Source organism: Larus michahellis, chromosome 5, assembly GCF_964199755.1.
Source record: "Larus michahellis chromosome 5, bLarMic1.1, whole genome shotgun sequence".
Classification (NCBI taxonomy): Eukaryota; Metazoa; Chordata; class Aves; order Charadriiformes; family Laridae; genus Larus; species Larus michahellis.
In genome coordinates, this window is record NC_133900.1 from 34,368,495 (window position 1) to 34,387,367 (window position 18,873).

At 46.3% G+C, this 18,873-nt stretch overlaps 2 protein-coding genes across 7 annotated transcripts in view; one reads left to right on the forward strand and one right to left on the reverse strand.

The window, feature by feature from the left end:
- UNC5C (unc-5 netrin receptor C) overlaps window positions 1-1,654 on the forward strand; it is a 261,374-nt gene extending 259,720 nt beyond the window's left edge. For both annotated transcript variants that reach the window (XM_074589517.1, XM_074589518.1), the window contains 2 exons: window positions 246-424; window positions 651-1,654. In XM_074589517.1, coding sequence (XP_074445618.1) covers window positions 246-424; window positions 651-816 — 345 coding nt within the window. In that variant the 3' untranslated portion in view covers window positions 817-1,654. The remainder of the gene's footprint in view (window positions 1-245; window positions 425-650) is intronic.
- A 12,210-nt stretch (window positions 1,655-13,864) lies between these two features.
- The window catches only part of BMPR1B (bone morphogenetic protein receptor type 1B), a 269,885-nt gene continuing 264,876 nt past the window's right edge, over window positions 13,865-18,873 (reverse strand). For all 5 annotated transcript variants that reach the window (XM_074589519.1, XM_074589520.1, XM_074589522.1 and 2 more), the window contains 3 exons: window positions 18,359-18,534; window positions 16,849-16,979; window positions 13,865-14,505 (listed from right to left, as the gene is read on the reverse strand). In XM_074589519.1, the coding sequence (XP_074445620.1) occupies window positions 14,380-14,505; window positions 16,849-16,979; window positions 18,359-18,534 (433 nt within the window). In that variant the 3' untranslated portion in view covers window positions 13,865-14,379. The remainder of the gene's footprint in view (window positions 14,506-16,848; window positions 16,980-18,358; window positions 18,535-18,873) is intronic.

The following is an 18,873-nucleotide window of genomic DNA, read 5'->3' on the forward strand; positions in this document are numbered from 1 at the left end:
TTTCACCCTCAAAAGAAAAAAAAAAGACCAAAAAAACCCCAACTGCTGCTTACCCAGAGGTGATAAATATTTCTCTTTTTCAGCTGACTAACATAAATACTTGAGTAGCAGAGGGCTGCTCCCCTCTAATGCAAGTAAAAGCCCTGAGTCTCAGAGGATAGACTTCTGCAATCGTCTCTGCACTCACTAACAAATCTGCTGTATTATTTATTTAATTTTTTTCTTTGCTTTCCTTCCAACCTCAGGAACCTACCGGCATTGATTATCCTCCTATGGACTCAGCAGGCACCATCACCACCATAGTGGGGCCCAGCGCTTTCAGCATCCCCCTCCCGATAAGGCAGAAGCTGTGCAGCAGCCTGGACGCCCCCCAGACCAGGGGCCACGACTGGCGGATGCTGGCCCACAAGCTGAAACTGGACAGGTGAGCGGGGCTGCCTACACGTGGTCAGGTGGCAGATATCCCCCGAGAGGGATGTGCAAAAGGGTCGTGGTGAAGATGAGTGACAGCAGATGTGTCTACAAACTGGCCAGACTGTGCAGGAGACGAGCACCTTGACAGCACCAGCAATGGGGATGGGCTGAAATCATATAAATTCAGGTAGCCCTCATGCAGCTCAAAAAATTATTTTCCTTTCGGCTTGTTGCAGGTACCTAAATTATTTTGCTACGAAATCGAGTCCCACCGGGGTGATCCTGGACCTCTGGGAAGCCCAGAATTTCCCTGACGGCAATCTGAGCATGCTGGCGGCGGTTCTTGAAGAAATGGGAAGACACGAAACCGTTGTTTCTTTGGCAGCAGAAGGAAATTACTGATGCAGCCTTGGCGTGAACAGGAAGGACAGACGCAGGGAGCGGTAATGCCCTGTTATCACAAGCGAGAATTGAAACGAAAACCCAGACCAATGAGTTACGCAAGAGACATTTCAGAGAAGAAAGCAAGCAAACGAACGAAAAAAAAAACAGCCCTGACCTTCACATGTGCTCTCCTTGTACATTATCACAGGATCTAAAAGAAATCATGCAAAGTTATACCTTGAAAATATAAATCAACCTAATGTTCCTCTCGGCTTGGCTGTACACTGCTTGGTACAGGATTTTACAGTTTCCTAGGAAACGCTTTTTATTGCTATCCAGATATATGGATAAACTTTCTTAACAATCCCAGTTTCTATGGATGTTGTTTACATCAAATTCTGGACAGGGGTAAGGAGACTGTCCATGGCTCTTTATATTTTTTGTTTAAAGCCATTCTAGACAAGGCTATGGACAGTTGGTTGTGGCTATTTCAGCTTATTGGTTTCTGGTGAATTCAGATTTTGGCTACAATTCTGCACATCGATTGTCTCACAGTGATCCTCCTGTCATTGTTCTGTTTCCTAGACCTACTTGTAAAAAAAAAAAAACAAAACCAAGAAAATCAGCGTTTAAGAGGTGTGCATCTGGAAAGCAGGTACTCTGGGTGCTAAGCAGGAACACATGTAACATCCCCTTCCTTCCCCAGTCGAGTCCCACTGAGCCCATGTGGAGAATAGGTGTAGGACAGCGGGGAACATAGGATTGGAGTTAATTTTCAGTTCACAACGTAACACCACCCTTTCCACCCCTTTGCGCTATGAGGGGCCCGGATATGCAATTCAGAGTGGTTGGGGGGAAAAAAAAAAAAAAGAAACCCAGAAAAAAATAAAAGAGAGAAGTTGCTATGATAATTATTTACTGATTAGTATCTAGTGCAAGGATTATAATGACTATTATTAATATTATTACCATTATTGCTTTATTTCTAATTTTGTCAGCAGCAGAATGAATCATTCCTGGTTTTCTGGAACCTGTTGTCCCCTTCCTGAAGGTCTTCTAAGACGTGTCCCTCTATATGCTGTCTGTCCTTCCTTCTCCAGCCATCATACTCCTCCTCCAAAGTCCTCTGCCAGCCCACAGGGGTTGCTCACCTCACGTTGGCGTTGCTGGGCTTCATGCCTGATGATGCAAAGGTGTTACAGACTGGTGACAGTCCGCTGAAGTCACTGATCTGCACCTGCAAAGGATCCAACCCAGCACCCCTCCTTGGGATGTTTGCACCACCGTGGTGGTCACTCCAAGAGGCAATCCTGTCCCGAGGTGGCTGTGAACCAGTGACAGCCTCCCAGTCCAAGTACACGTAGACCACTGGTTCCGAAGCACGGGTGCAAGCATGTGGAGTCACTGATGTTGACCACCTGATTTGTGCATCCAAGGTGGGCCTCCATATGTCCTGCTTTGCTTTGGAGCAGTCTGAGAGCCAGCAGCTCCCGTTAGCTTCCCGCGGAGATGCGGGTACTCACTCTTACTGAAACTCACCTCCTCCCATTAACTTTTAACTTTCGTGGTGGTCAGGGCTACTGGGAGTCATCTTCTGGGTCGTTTCTGGGTGAGATGCACTCAGCGGATCTCCAGAGCGATTCCCAGGCTTGCTGCAACCAGTGAAGCCTCCGACACAGGGGGTCAGTGTAGGCTGATGGAGTGGTGAAGTCAAAAATCTCATGTCCTGCAGGCTGCTGCCTGCGTGGCGCTCCCGCTGCCGCTGCCCCGGCAGGGCAGTGCAGGTCCTCGCTGGCTGACCGGCGGGACGTTTGTCCCTCTCAGCCACATCCCTCTTGGCCACCACAAACAGGTGAAGCAGGAACTTGGCAAAAGGAGCAAACTCTTGCTTTTTCAGTTGTCAGTGCAAACAAATTTTATTTTTTGCTCAGTGAAAAGACTGACTCTTTGGTACATGACAGCGCACAGAATAGCAGCAGTTTTACTGCCAGGCTTGTCTGTCCTCTACTTCTGGTGCAAAAAAAGGCTTTCTGCCCCAGCCCGCCGCTCCAGGTTTCTAGCCGGGCCCTGGTTATTGCTGTAGTGCACACATGCGTGCCCCTGCCCACGCACATATTCCCACTCCATGTGCTTCCTGAGCCCGGAGTTGCCTTGTTTTCTTTTGTGTTTTTGGTTTTGTTTTTCCCCAAGGCTTTCCAGATTGCGCCTGTAAAGGTAACTTTGAAAATGTCATTGGTCAAAATGAAAGGAAAAATTTCATCTGACCTTTTTCCCACTTGACATTTCCATAGGCGTGGGACTTTTTGTTTGTAATTTCTCAGCTCCCTGACACCAGCGGGGTTTTGATTGACTGCTGGGCAGCCATCACAAAGGGCTCCCTTCCTTGTAAGAGGTAACCTGGCAGTTTGCAAACCAGCATTCCAGTCAAAAACCAGAGACCGGAGAACATGCATACATTTTAACTTTCAACATCTGTTTGCATTTTGTCTGTGTAAGCCCCACCGTCTCTTAATGTAGAGATGTTAAGGGCCTCCTTTCAACAGCCAACCAGCTTATTTTTCACCTTGGGCATCTAATGCAGGCCATGGCAACACTAATGGAAATCTTGCTTCTCGACTTCACCTGGGGCTTCCAGCTCTGCCATTTCTCTACTTTTTTTTTTTTTTTTTTTTACTCACCTTGGAGCTCTAAAATGGCTCTTAAAAGCCAGGTCTCAGCTTTTTGCCCTCCCTGTGACATCTTCAGGTGTAACCAGTTGCATTTAGTTTGTGCTTCTTCACCCCTTCCACACGTCCTTCCTGTGTGACTCGTCTTCCAAGGTGGGTGCCTGAGCTGAACTGTCCTTCGGCTCCTTCCCCTCGTCATCTCAGTCTTTGTTAGCTGGTGCCCGGGCCCGCTGGTACTCCTGGCTCATGGTTTTTGCAAGCTGGGCACCCTTCTGACAGGGGCTTTGCCAGAAAATGTCTCGTAGTTATCTGTATTGCTATGAGTCAGTGCTCCTTTTGCCAGCTCTCTGACCCACCCCTCCGATGCTTCCTTCAAGAAAAACAAATGAGCAACTTTCTTAAAATATTTGGGGGCATTTTCCTTTTACAGCATCACTGTATTGAGAGGCATGTTCTGATGAAGAGGCGCATCCAGAGAGGTAGATGGTGGTCAAGAACTTCACTGCCGGCTAGAGCAGTGGCATCACCATTGCTGGGCGGTGGAGCTGCTCTTCTTCCAGCCCCACTGCTCAGAAACCTTCTCTCGCCTGCTGCAATCACGGGCTGGACGGTTTCTCCAGCCCCTGCTCCATCAGCCTTTGCAGGGTCCCCGCGCAGCACCGTGACAGCTTCCTGGCAGGGCAGGCAGAAGCAGGGGCTGCCGGGGACGGGACCTTTCCTCTGCAGAGCCACATCTCATCCCAGCAGCTCTGCACGTGTGCTTTGCCACCGCTGCTAACAGCAGCTCCCCCCTCACCTGACGCTCCCCCTGCATTAATTTTGCTCAGTTTTTTTAATTTTTTCCGGTGGTACCACGCTGGCAGGGCGTCCGGCTGGGGAGAGAGCGCTGGGCCGGGCTGGTGGTACGCACCCCTCAGCGTCCCCATCCCCACCCCTCAGCATCCCTCCCCACGGAGGGAGGGTGGGAAGCAAAGGGGGCCAGATCTGCTTGTGATATTATTTTTGGTGGGAGAAATCCCAGCAGCGGTCCCTCCGGCTGGCTTGCGTGGACACAGTGCCATCTCGTGGGGCGGCGAGCGACATCGCTCAGGGAAAGGCTTTCCCGTGGGGCAGCTCTTGAAAAATGGCAAATAAGTTTGTCAGACAGAACCGGCTCTTAAAAGTTATTGTAACATTTTTATGTCAGGTAAGCACATCTGCTTTTTTTTTTAAAAAAAAATAAAAAAAAAATGGCTGCAGGCTTCTTCTCCTCCAGTTATTACTACTTTTTTAAATGCTTATCCTTTTAGTTGTCCACCTTCGGCTATGTGCTGTAGCAGTTTTGCTGCTCTTCACACCATCTCTTCATTACATGTTGATTGCTAGCGCTATAAATAATATATATATTATATAAATATATATAAAATATCTACTGACTTCAAGGAACACCTTTAATTTCCAAGTAAGAAACACTATTGGAGGCAGTCCTTTTCACCTGATTTTTTTTTCTTCAGTTCTTCTTGTGTTGTGTTCTTGTAAAGGTGGCTGTCAGTGTATAGGGTAAGTTTGGGGTTTGGTTGGGTTTTTTTCTGAATTTTCTGATCGCAGCCGATCCACTGTATCTCGCTAAACAGTGCAAGACCTAAGTGCTGTTTTACCGAATCTCAAAAGTTTTGAGGCAGTGAGGGTCTCCTCAGTCAAGATTTGCTTCCATGGGAGACCGAGATGCTTTTTTTTTCTGTATCGCTGGCAGAAATGCAGACACTCATGAGACATGTTGGAGTCTGGGATGCCCACAGGGCAAAACATGTCTGTTCCTTGGGTTTCTTGCTATTTCTGTTGCTTACATATAGAATAAATGTATTTACATGCTGTAAGCCCGTCATTGTGGACAGTGTCCTAATGTCTTGTATTGCTACTTGCAATAGTTTCTTTTCGGTTCTCCTTTTCTTCTTGTTTTGAGGGGTGGGGGATATGGGGAAGGGAGGGGGAGGGAGCCCTTAGATCATTGTATGCTCTAGACAAGTAGTTACCGCAGCTCTGAGGTTAATTTTAAACAAGACAATACTGTTGAGGTTGGGTTTTTTTAATCTCACGTCCAGGGCACTTTGTAGACTATTTTACTGAGCGTTCAGAAGTCTTTTCAGGTATTACTCTGGCTCTTGTCTGGCCACGAAGTAGCTAATTATTTGCAGGCTGGCTTCCTTAATATCAGCCGGTGCAAAGATGCGAGTGGTTTATGAATGAAAACCAAACCTTTGGCCCTTCTGCCACAAGGACTCCAATGAGGTATTGACTTTGGGGTCACCACCACAGTCCATTCCTAGCTTCTGTGTGAAACCTTGAGTTCATAAAATGAGCTGCGCTGCAGGTTTTTAAATGCTGAAGAATGTATCTCGGACATCCTTTAAAATGGGAATTTAACAGAAATGCAAAGGGTATATATGTGTGTGTGTATACACATACAGACAGAGAGGGGAAAATAAAGGCTGCCACTGCTGGAGGCTTTTAGCTGTGGTCTTAGTTGTGGGCATCCTCTTATGACTGTTTGCTTGGGAAGGTGAAGGTCAACATTCAGTGCTGTATCATCACTGCAAGGTCAAATAGGCAGGACATCGAGTGCCAACAGAGTAAAAACCGTCAAGACACTTGAGCTGGACTTGAACCAAAGCTACAGAAATGAGCCCTCGAGTTTGGTAGGTCAAGCTCCTCGCTTGAAGTAGGAGTTTTTAGTTTGTTTACTTACTTGTCCTTTAAGCTTGGCACCTGCTCCCTAAAATCCGCAGATCACTTTATCTGAAAGTCCTTTGATAAGCTCTGCCTGTACAAAAAAGCAATGATAATCCAGAGTTCCCACAACCTTCTACACTGACTAGGTATTTCACATTTTCTGTGATGGTGGGTCGGTCTCCTCGACTGCTTACAAAGAAATTAATTGCTGTGTGTGCTATACCCTGGGCCTGCCCTTTTCTCCAGAAGCATCCCGTGCCATGGCACGTGAGTAGCTGCTGGATGCCTGTGAGGAAGCGGGATGTAATCAGACAGGGCCTCCCGCAGCGGTGAGGTGGCTCTCCGAGCGCTGGCACTCTGGTCTCCAGCTGCCGGCTTGCAGCTGGTGGGACAATAGCCTCTAGATGACAAAAGCTTGCGTGGCCCTGAGAGCTGCTTTGGCTGCTGCCAGCTGGCTCTTGCTATGGCTTGCCAGTACATTTGGGAGCTTAAACAATGCGAATAAAAAGGCAAAATCAGTCTGGAAAGTAAACAAAATTAGGAAGAAGGAGAAGCAAAAATGCTCTTCTCCCATAGATCTCGCACGGCACCTTGCAAAAACACCCCCAGCCACGAGCCAATAACCTGCTTTGAGGCAGACAAGTTATGGCATTACCTGGCATTACCGTTTTGGCACACCTGTGTGGTAGACTTTTTTGCTGACACATGTTCTGTCTGTTAACGTTGAAGAGTTCAAAAAAAAAAAAAAAAGTTTAAGATGGTCCCTTTGGTACCTTTCCAAAGCAAAGAAGGAGGGCCCACAGGAAATGAAACGTCTGCGTGACCCGGGCCGAGAGGCTGTATCGCGTTTCTCCCTCCTCTTCCCATGTCTCAGCTCTACCAGGGTTCGCGGGATTTGTTTTCTTTGCTCTTCGGATCTGGAGAACTATTTTGGTTTTGATTTCCCTGTTGCTGTATCTTCTATGCAATTCCTTTTCTAAAGACTGACTTACTACCGGAGAAGTGCTAGCCATTGCATTATTTGTATTGCTGTACAGTGGAGGTGTGGTTTACTAGTTCTGAGTGTGCCTCTTACCCCCCTCCCTTTTTCTCCTTCCCTCTGTTTGTAAATGCCTGCATTTATTCTGTCAGCCTGACATGTACAAAGTGTAAGAAAGAATTTTTAAACAGGTAATAAATTATATTTATAAGCAACTGGAAAAAAATAAAATACACCACTACCTTGTGTTCAATTGTTTAGTTCCTGGAAGCCTGAAAGGAAAGAGGAGCCTTTTATTTAGTTTCTTTTGGAAAAAAAAAATCCGCTCAAAAGAAATGTTTCTGTTCGTAAAAGCTCCTTGTGATGCACTCTCCCTCATAAGATACCATCCCTGATGTCCACGTGCCCATGCAGGCTGTTTCGTTGCACTTCGTAAATGCTCGTGCCTCCCCGAGGGGTTTTTACCCCAGCAGGATTCGCCCCAGACAGTTTTCCGGGGGATTGTGTTCGTGGCTGCAGTCAAAGGTGGAGAAAAGCAACAAGCAAGGAAACGCGTCCTCAGCTGCCGAGCTCAGCTCCCCTCCCTGCATCCAGCCTTTTTGTCGGAGAGGGGAGCAGCCCACTGGGCTTGTCACAGATACCTGGGAGGCAAACTACACTCCACTGGCAAGGTGATTTTGTCCAGCAATACCTGCTTGTGTCTTAGCCAGGGGGATACACTGCAGGTCACCTTCTTGCACCGCTCCCCACTGTCAGAGATGGTGGTTGGTTGTCACCGGCCTTATTAGCCCCGTTGTGCTCAGTGTTACATTTTTGGGGGTGCCGCTCCCCAGCGCTGCCGTGCAGCTGCTTCTCCCAGCTGAGGGGTCGGGTGGCGGTGAGAAGAGAGTCATCTCTTACAGCCAGCCCCTCGTCAGCGGGTCAGCCACTCCATCCCGCCTGTGATGGAGGTGATACAGAGGCCTGTGTGCTGCTGGGGGCAGCACCAACTCCCATCCCATCCCATCCCATCCCATCCCATCCCATCCCATCCCATCCCATCCCATCCCATCCCATCCTGCTGTGCTATGCCAAGGAAGACTCATCCCTTGCCACCTCATACGCCAGACCCGCAGCCTGCCAGTGTGGCAAGGTGACATGCTCGCTCAGCGGCTCTCCTTGCAAGGGGCAAGTCAAGGTTAAGTCAAAGCTGAAGCACTCCAGTAGCGTACGAAGCCAAACAGCAGAGAGCCCAAAATCCAAGAATGTCACAAGTGCATTCACCAGGTTTGCGAGACCCTGCAGTCAGCTAGAAAAGGGCAGACCTTTAAAAACCCATCCCCTGTATGCCTGGATTACTGCAAGCTTTTCCCAGGGCGCAAGGTAGCTTTATTTTATTTTCCTCCCAGTGCAATTTCTCATGAGTTATACGGGCAGAAGACAACTGCTCAGACTGTTCTCCCTGAGCCCGGGACACCGCTGCTCCTCAATGAAGTGTACTACTAACACAAGGCTCCTCCATTTCCCTGGCTTCACTGCTAAAACTGGGATGTGGGCAATCTCAGCCCCCTGGCTCCTGTAATTTAGTTGCACTTAACAGGCAGGAATTCTTCTCAGGAGGGCGGGCATGGGCAGCCCCGCAGTACCAGCTCACATGGCTGTCCCTTGTGGCTACTGGGGATGGAGCTGGGGACTCGCAGGTTACTGAGCCACAACCCGATGTCCTGAGTCCGGACGAAATACTGGGCATTGCTCAAGTACATCGAGCAGGGCAAAGAGCTGCAGCCGAGCGCCAGTGACAGGCTTACTCCATCCAAAAGCCACTGGACCTTTGGCAACACGGGGGGAGAACTACTTTTTTATTATTATTTTATGATTATCTTCTCTGTAATAGGAAGAGGTAGATTATATATGAAGAGGACTTGGAGCTGTGACGTAAAGGGAGGATCCGTATCCCAAGGGGTACAAGGCATAAATTCTTCAATGGTAACTTTGGCCACCATGTGGTCCCACAGCTAAAAAGAGCTGAGCTGCAGGCAGGGCTGGTTTCTGCAAAATTAAGATGCCCACACACAGTCACTGCTTTAGATTTCCTGGTGTCTGTCTGCCCTTCCTTTTGCATACTTAGCTCGCACAGGAGACAAGCTCTTTTCTGTCTATCCCACCGTTCCCACCCTGTCTACATGTATTGCCAGACTCAAGTTTCCTCTGGTTTCTGACACCCCTCTGGGCTGGGTCTGCCATAGCCTGCGCTCTCGGCATTGGCCCAGCAGCTCCCTCCTTATCTTCAGGGACTTTTCCTTCAGGTACCTCACCTCTAGCTGTTCCTCCTGAGACTCCTGGAAGTGGCTGCTCCGGCGTTGCTGCATTTGAAGGTGGGACTGGAACTCTCCTTCCTAGGCAGTGAAAGGCACGGTTCGGTGTGTTTCACGAGGAAGCAGAGCTCCGGTTTTGGCAGGGGAAGGTAGCATGACTCTCCCAACCTTGAATGGAAGCAAAACAGTCCCAACGCCGCCTGCAGCTGCAGAAGATATGGGTAGCCAAGCCCAAGGCTAAATAATAGCCATGCACCTAGCAAGGTGGAGAGGAAAGAAAATGAGAACAGAGCCTAGGACTGCCCCAAAAAGCCATACCTAGAAAGTTAGGGGGAAAAGCAAGCAATCAGGATGGGAGGAACAGAGGGCAGCTGCAGAAACACCTATCTGAGCAGCATGCTGGAGAAGGTGCAGCCCAGATGTGCTGCGCTGGAGCATCAGATCACCTTCAGCAGTGTGCAGCCAAGGGGAGCAGAAACAGCCCCAAAACTATGGGATACCACGACAAGCCAGGGACAACGTGCAGCAAGCACAGGGCTCCCTCGCCTAGACGTAGCCTGGCCAAGGGACTGTGGAAACATTGCTGGAGAATAACCAAACGCTCCACCGCTGATCACGGGTGGCCTGGGGCAAAGCAGGAGGGCTGCAGGGTCTGTGTTAGTCATCGTCAAGACGCGGTTCAAGGGAAAAATGCTGTTTACACGCTTCTCTGAAAATAACTGGCAAGGTAATTACACGTTAGGAAATGCCGAGCTGAATGCTGCATGCTGAAACACAGCACTGCAGAACGAGAAGACAGCTCAGGCCGTAAATACAAACACATACAAATATCTCTATGTACGTAGAGATACATACGCGCTGATGTCCCTCAGCACTAAGCGATGCCACGTTTCAGCTGATGCGGTGTATGTAGGCTGCAACTTTTTTTTTTGCTGAAGCACGGGGCTGGAAAATTTATCTTCCGTCTGTGCAGATTACCTCCTGTGCCATTAAAACCAGTAGCTGCAATTCATAAATATGTGGGGGAAAGAAAGGGAAGGGGGGGGGGCCTCACAAAAATATTATGTATAGATTTACATAATCAGCCACAAAATGCGGGTGACTGCTCTATTAGTGATAACACCATTTTAATTACTATTTCTGTCTTCACTGAGTTGTGAAAGGGGTGATGCTTTCTTATGCCAATGGGAACATATGCAACATCTTACTGTTTGCTTGTTTGCTCAGAGGAAAAATCTTATTAAAAATAAATAAATAAAATGAGGCATGGTCAAAATAATCTAGCCAGTGAAATGAAATCCAAAGATAGTGCTTTTCAAGCACACGAAAAGTAAACAGAAGTAAAAGCAATCTCTTTCATGGGGAGATGGAAACAATTTTATTTAGGGGAATGTTAAAACAACCATATACAATTTGAACAAATACAACGTTAACAGTTTGTTCCCCAGGTTTTCTAATTACAGTATTTACAGGTTTAATAAGGCACTGGTTCTCAAAAAAGAACACAAATTCGTTTCTTAGTCTTTACATCGTCAACCTTTTCTTTAACAGAAATATCTTTGTGCTAAAGAAAGGACAGCAGTTGATAGATGGCATCTCTTTTCCTTTTTGGGTGTGGTGTCTTTTCCATTTTCTCCCACTTACCTATGCCATTTCATCTATGCCAGTAAGTCACTAAACTAAACTTCCTTCATTGATTTGCATTTGAAAACTGGATTTGCAGACCTGCGGGCACTGAAGCCACGATTATCTCCGCCACCGACTTCCATGCCCTAATCAATGGTGCACTGTGCAGCTACCAAAATCTGGAATTGACATTAAAAGGCCACACCTGGCAAAATAAATGTCACTGTACATGCTGAAACCATAATAATTAAATGTTGAGCGCTGCATAAAGTCAACCATGCAGGTGGTAACTCGAATGTCACAGTGCTAGAACAAACGACTTCCCAGATTGCCTCAGGCTGTTCTCTGGCCTTATTACTATCCCTTTACAATAGCATCAATTACAGCGGGTAGGAGATTTGAGGGCAAAATCTGGCCTTCCAAGTGCTGGAAGAAAATGGGCAGGCACTAGTTGCACAACTGCAGACCCTTTGCTTTCTCAGAGGTGTGTCTCCTCATATACACACATATATATATATATATTTATTTTCCTATGTAGCACCGTTGCAGTGATTTGTCATTTATGTATTTTCATAAATAAATATTATGTTTTATTTAGTGCTTTATCATCCGTAATAGTTTACTCTTAATCCACATACTGGAGTTATTCCAGACTCCTAACTGAATATATATATATTTATATATATATATAAAAACACATAAACCCGAACATTTAACTATTACACCTTATATTACCTATCAACCAGTATCTTAGATCCCTTTCTTTTGGACCAAAAAAAGTAAGACTTGCTCAGAAAACCAGCAACCGTCCCTTTCTCTCGCAACACACTGTCAGCAGGTGTCGGGGGCATCACCAGCTGGCAATTACCCTCTGAAACATTTCTGGGGAGAGCCATGATAATATTTTTTAAAAAAACAAACCTATTTGAGGAAAGCAGATGTGAAAAGACACCTAAACACAGCAGGGAAGAGGCATCCCTGCTGCGGGACTGCTTACCCAGGACCCACAGGGAGCGGGCTCGGAGGTGGGACTGACTGAGCCCACCCTTGACCACTGTCCAAAGCCAAAGGTCCCATCCCCATCCACTTCGTTGGAGACGAGAAACCCCAGTTCCTCGGGGCTGCGCCGGTTCTTATGAAAGGGCATGAAGGCGAACAGAGTGTGAGTAGAAACCCCGTGGCTCCATCCACCAAGACAAAAAGGCGAAGAGAGGCTGGGCTGTTCTACTCATTTGGGGCCACAAATCTTCCAGCCAAGGCGGCCAAGCAGAGGAGCCAATTCCGCTCCCAGCCAGGCAAGCGCGCTGTTTATTAAGGACAGGGGAAGCCAGCATCATCCCTCTTGAGGCCAGGGTTCAGAGTACTGTTAACCCCCAGAGATTTTCTTTTTGTACTGCTCAGTTATTTTTGGGTACAGGCAGGGAAAGTGCACTGCGGAATAAACACTCTAATTAACGGAAATCCTCTGATTAAACTTTTTAACACCTATAATCATGTAAGTCTTGCTGGTTCTCTTGAACCTGCACATTTTTCTCTGTTAGCTTGAAAGTATAAAATGGTAATTTTTGCAACTAGAAATAACCTTCAGGGAGCTGTGAAGCTAAACCCCAATTATATACCTACCTACCACAAATAAATCAGTTTTATCCAAAAAACGGAAAAAAGAAGCATTACAGAAATGCTGAGGCTAAATCCAGCGTGGCAATTATTTCAGTTCTGAAATAGGCTTAGCATAATCAAAGCGCACTTGTAAGGACTTATTTCAAAATTAAACTGAACGCTATCTAAGTGAAACAGGACATAGGCAGGCAAAAAAATTTCAAAAAATAAAATAAAAGAAGGGTGAAGAAGGGTAAAACGGTAACTCCCATACAGCTCAGCTTTGATAACCTGACCAAGAACAGAGACCTTTCCAAAGAAAATACTTCACGGGGAATATTTTACCTCTCATTTCCCCTTCTGTAGTTTTAACATTGCGGCAACTGCTGCAGCCCCAGGAGGGAGGAATGGGGAAAGACGGTAAGTAAGTTTCCCGTGGCTCTTTTCCTCTAAAAGTTCCTCTTGCTGGAAATCACGATGCTTCGCAGCCCCACTGTGGTGGCAGAGCCTGTCACTACCACGCGGTGCCCGGTTCTCATCGCCCACCCAGGTCCCATGCTTCTCCCCTCTCAGCTTCCTACTGCAGCCACGAGGCCTCGCGTCTCCTTAAAGAAAAATCACTGCCACCCCAAAAACGGGAATTTTTGAGGTCTTTAACTTTCCCTTAAGAAAGGGAACATAGATTATATTTTTTTTTCAACTGTGGTTGTAGATGGATAACTCCCTTTTACACAGATGAAAGAGTAATTTTTTCTTACAAGGAACTTCCTCTTACCCAGTGGTTGTGTATGTAGGTCAGAGCAGTTTTGCGCTCACCAGCAGATCCAAATGTGTACTTTGTCTTCACTCACACACATAATACTTTATTTTGCAGTGGGCGGAAAGAAAGAGAAGAAAAAAAAGCCAAGAAAAGGGGCACTTGTTTATCATCCTGGTACCATACCCATCAGATTTCCTGGAAACATGAAGAGCTTCTCCAAGTCACACCGAACCATATTCATATGGCTCACGATTATCTCAAATGACGCATGACCTCCACTGGGACAGGCCACCCACAGGAACCCGGCCACCCATGCTAATGATGGCAGGGATGTAATTGGGCTCCACTCACACACACGGGGCCATGGAAAGTCATCTCCGCAGGTAGGCGGCTTATAAGATGGTTTCCATTAGAGCTCCTCTGAGCTGCACAGACCCACTCTCTGTATTTTTTAAATGCCGGAGTGCAATAGTCTCTTTATAAATGAAAAAGTCGCTTTGCTTTCATTTTCAGCACAGTTTCCTCCATATTTTTTTTTAATGTAACAATATACATCTTTTTTACTTCTAACCAAAAAGTTTTATTTTCATAAAATTTAAAGCAGTATCTTTTTAAACAATCAAAATAATAATAATTACAATAATAATAATAAAATAATAAGTGGCTTTCATGGAAAGCAACATGCATAATCTTAAACCAGTTACTAAAACTGTATTTTCCCGTGTAAACAAGGGCAGACAAGCCTCTTCCAATCTTCTATGTCAAAATTCAGCTGATTTTTGCAAAGGATAGTCTCCTCAAAAGCTGTCAAACAAACTTACAGCTGCTCTTAAGCATGACTGTTTTCAAGATACTTAATAGCGAAGACTTTCGATACCTCTTCAGGACTTCTGCCTGCACGAGAAAGTCTATTTCCATGGGCCTTCAGGAGAGCTGCCTCTGGCTGAGTCAGAGTTTAATGTCCTGCGATTCTGACATTTTGGCAAGTGTTTTCTTGACCCGCAGGGCTGTGAGCCGGGAGGCAGGATTGTGAGCCCAGCACTCCATCATCAGCTTCCCCATCTGCCGTAGGCACTGCGGAGAGAAACGGGAAAGAAAGTCCCACCTGGGTCAGTGGAAGAGGAGACTGCAGCTGGTGGCAATGCCGAAAAACTGAAGGGAAAAGGTCTTTTCTAAGGGCAGCCAAAAAAAAAGCAATATGCTGGCTGGTATTGCTTTTCAAGAGCTTTTTTTTTCTGTATATTAAGGAGAGTTCAACAAACATGGCAATTACTCTTATAATTTATGACAAGTTACAGTCTAGACTTGGCCGTGCGCTCCACAAAAGCACTTTTCTTATTTCCTCTTCCCCAAACCTGGGCAGCCTGACCCGCTGCGCAAGTGTGGCTCTGTACAGAGCGCCCTTTGCCGTACAAAGTCAGTGGAATCCATTTCCCTCAGCCAGCGACCGGCCCCCGGGACTGCAGCCCAGGGTTAGCACGCACCCCCGGCTCCCGTCCAGCTCGCCCCCTGCGAGCACCCGGCTTGGCTCTGGCCAGTCCCGCTCCATCCCCTGCTCGCTGCTGAAACATAGACAGACCCTCCTCTGGCTCCCAGCAGCAACTCTCTTGCTGTCAGCATCTCCAGATGGCAGCAATCATCCAGATTGCCTTTGCCATCCTGGAAAAGGAGCATACATCCCTGCTCTGCATCTACCACCACCTTCCAAACACAAAGCACCACGTAAGCCACCACAGCCGGGCGATGACCCTGCCAGCCTATGGATTTACGCTGCCTGAAGGTTTGCTTGCTACAGTAGGAAAAGAGAAGTTCTCCATCTCATCCAACTTGCTCTCTCCGTTTTCCTGAGGCTCCTGGCCCAGAAGCAGTGCAGACCCTGAAAGGCATCAAGCATAAAAACCACCAGCAGTGCCCAGACCAGCCTAATACATTTCAGATTAATGTGGAATTTTACAAACACGTTTTGGTGATGCACAAGGTTTTATGTGCTAACAAGTTTGCCTCTCATCGCTAGAGTGCCTGATGTGTGATTACCTATGAAGCTAACCAATTAATCAAAACCAGTTATTTCAACGAGCCTCCCCAAGCCTCAACACGTGTGGTAGCACACCAAACACACATGGCGTGCCACCACACAAAAGTCCTTCCCGGGATCAATACTAACAGCGCTTCCTCCAGTGTTTCGACTCCCAGTCTGAAGGCTCAGAGGGATTTGGGGAGGGAGAGGATGAGGCAGGTGAGTCTTGGTTAGATCTTCCCACACTGGCTGTTGCACAAGTCCTCGAGCCTCCCAGGAAGATTGTTTTATTTTTTCCCTCACATTCCCAAATTGCTCACATCTCATGCCATCTAAATCTTTCATATACCTGCAGAATATTCATCTACACACTGCTATTCCCAAATGGCAGCTGTCTTCTGCGACTGTAAAAAACTTTACAGCATTAAACTGTACCAATTAACATGATTAATGATCCCTCCTCCACAGCATCTCTAGAGCAGTTGGTAGGTTTGCCTGCAGTACCTCAGCTGTTTGTCTCTGATCCCATAAGCACAACTTTGCTTCATTACAGATTCCCAGCAGGGAGAGTTCAGACCCTCCTACCTCCTTGTTTTATTCTGGAAAGTATTTTCTGGATCCTGCATCTCCTCCGAAAGGCCACATCTGTGGCCCTCTTTGCTAAAAGGCGGAGAGGTACAAGAGCACTGTTTTTTGTAAGATGTAAAGGGGTAAAGGATTGGTGCTCCTCAGTGCAGACCAGCCGCTCTGGTCAGTACTACTGCACATCAATACCCTCAGAGTGAAACTTCCTATCTTGTGGTCATGTTAGCCTAAAAATCATGGTAAAATCATGCTTCCAAGCCTGCACACCTGTGATCACAAAAAAGCTGTATGCTCATTTCATTTCAAAGAGAGAGGAGATACTTCCTTCTTTAAAAAAGAAAAAAGGAAAAAGGTAGGAATTACAGCCCACACATCAGTACACACTGAAGTAGCTCCCAGTACACCAAGTATGCTGCCACTGCACTAAACACCACAAAATAATTTCTTTTTCAAAATTTTTGGCTAGCCACTGATTTAATGCTATTAATGCCAGGAGCAGAAAGCAAAATGAGTGCAAGAGGAAAACAGAGAGACTAAGAAGGTCTGAGCAGCCTGCTATTGCTGTGGGATCTGGTAGACAGCACACGAGGAACCTGCTGCAAATATTGTATGCCCTGGGGCTCTGAACACCTTCCGTGGGGATATCCGAGGAAGTCATGCTCTTTCCTGAGCTCTGTTACACCGTGACTGGTGCTAGCACCAGTGGTAAAGCTCCTCCTCACTAAAAATGATGCAGAATTGGGTCAACCTTGCTCTGATTAAAAACTCGCTTGCTCTGATTAAAAACACAGGCTGCATTTTAAGAGGGACGATACCTCATCACTGCTCCATCTGTTGGGAAACGAAGGGCGTAGCCTCTTGATGCACACAATCTCCCGCATGTCCTCGTACGAGGGGTCGCTGGGCACAAGGTCGTGGTATGGAAGCTGGTATTCCTCAACTATTCCTGAAAGAAGCAATTAGTTGCCCATCACTTGCAAAAGACACCTTCCACTACCCTCTTCCCCTCTCATTTTATAACAGATTGACCATACTGTTTGACAATTAGATGCACTTCTCCTTAAAAGGACTTCCCTGCCCTAGAAGTTTATTCCACAGTCAAGTTCCGACGTAACCACTGCCGGGTAAAGACGGGCCAAGTATCTTAATCCGAAAGCACAGTTACTTGCCATATGAGACAGTTTCTACCACTGTTGTCCAGTCCAGCAATCTCCAGTAAGTTATCACAGACAGGACTAGTAGCATAGGGCCCGTATCAGAGTAATTTGGTAGAGAATTAACCTTGAATTAGGTCTCCTTCTTATCAGTGGACCTGGTATATATTAAAGGGCATTTCTGTGCCTTTTTAGAACATGGCAAGGTACCTTTGTTTGTGCACAGCAACAATGACAACAACATTACAGATTTTACCATCACTGTAATACACTTTAACCAGTTTGTAAACACAGGGATCACGATGCTCATCAATGAAATTCAGCTCCTCTAGGGTAAATACGGAGCGAGCATTCAGCACGCTACTTCAGGCTTTAAAGACCTATAAAGTCTGGTGAAGGTAGCGCAGACCCAAGAGAGACATGCTCTACTCTTACTTGCCACCAATCTGGCACGTAACTGCTGCCAAGTCATTTCTCTGCATTTAAGTTTCCTCAGTGGCAAAATAGAGGTAATAACACCCATCATTTTTGTACTACACTGAGCTCTACGTGCAGAAAGCAGACATAGCCTACACGTACAAGGATGGATCTGCACCCTGAGTCTGCAGCTGGCTGCATTGCTTTATCTTTGCTGTCCTCACGCTTGAATGCCTGATACCAGAAGGAAAATCACTGGTATGACAATGATGTAATAAGTGCCGTTTCCCTCTGGGTTTTTTCTACTTGTCTTTGTAAATAGATTATTTATTTTAAATAGTAGCACAGCAACCCCTCAAATTATTTGTCCTCCTCCTTCTATTTCACTCTAACAAAACAAAGAAATCATTATTTTATTTCTGCTAAAATAGCTAAATACTCAAAGTCCAGAAAAATGTGTTGGCATTGGAAAAGGCCCCCAAATGAATTCCATATTCCTACTTCAGTGCAGGCACCCTCTGCCTTCAAACGATCCATTAAAATACAGTCTAAATCTTTGCTGTTGAAATAGCACTGACTGATGCTTTAAAATACATTTCAACAAGAGAACAGATATTAAGAGAGTTACCTGTATGGGTTATCCACATTTGTTTATTACAGTAAAAACAATCACCCAGGGAAAGGGATGTAATGGAAGATTTGGGTTACGAAGGGGTTCACTGACACAATTAAAAGCGATCTCCCAGCTCTTTACCTCCTGAAACACATCTCCTTGCTATCTCCCAAAGGATGAGTCCAAAACTGTACATATCAGCCATGATGTACGACTGAAAGTGATTTCTATTCAAGCTTTCATCCAGCACCTCAGGAGGCATATAGCGTTTTGTTCCTACACGGGTATTTGGAGGTATGTCTACCTCGTTTGTATCACTAAAAGAAAAAGAAGGGGGGAAAAAAGGCATCAAACATGCAATAAAGCGGCTTGAAAAGAAAGCAATTTAGATGGGAGAAGTAGTAAATTCACACCACATCCACTCTCAAACAAGGTCAAAAGTAACGCATAATCTTAATGGAACAATTCTCACACGGAAAGCCTCTTAGTGGGAAGGCAACCCTCCTTAAAAGGCTGACCTGCCTGAGGCTATGTTAAGCATTCAAATGCAGAACCACGACGGAGATAAGACTCGACAGGGATGCTGTAACATTTGGGAGATTTCATTAGCATTAGCCTGAGCTCTAATGCTGGTGATAACAATCAAATCTTCATTA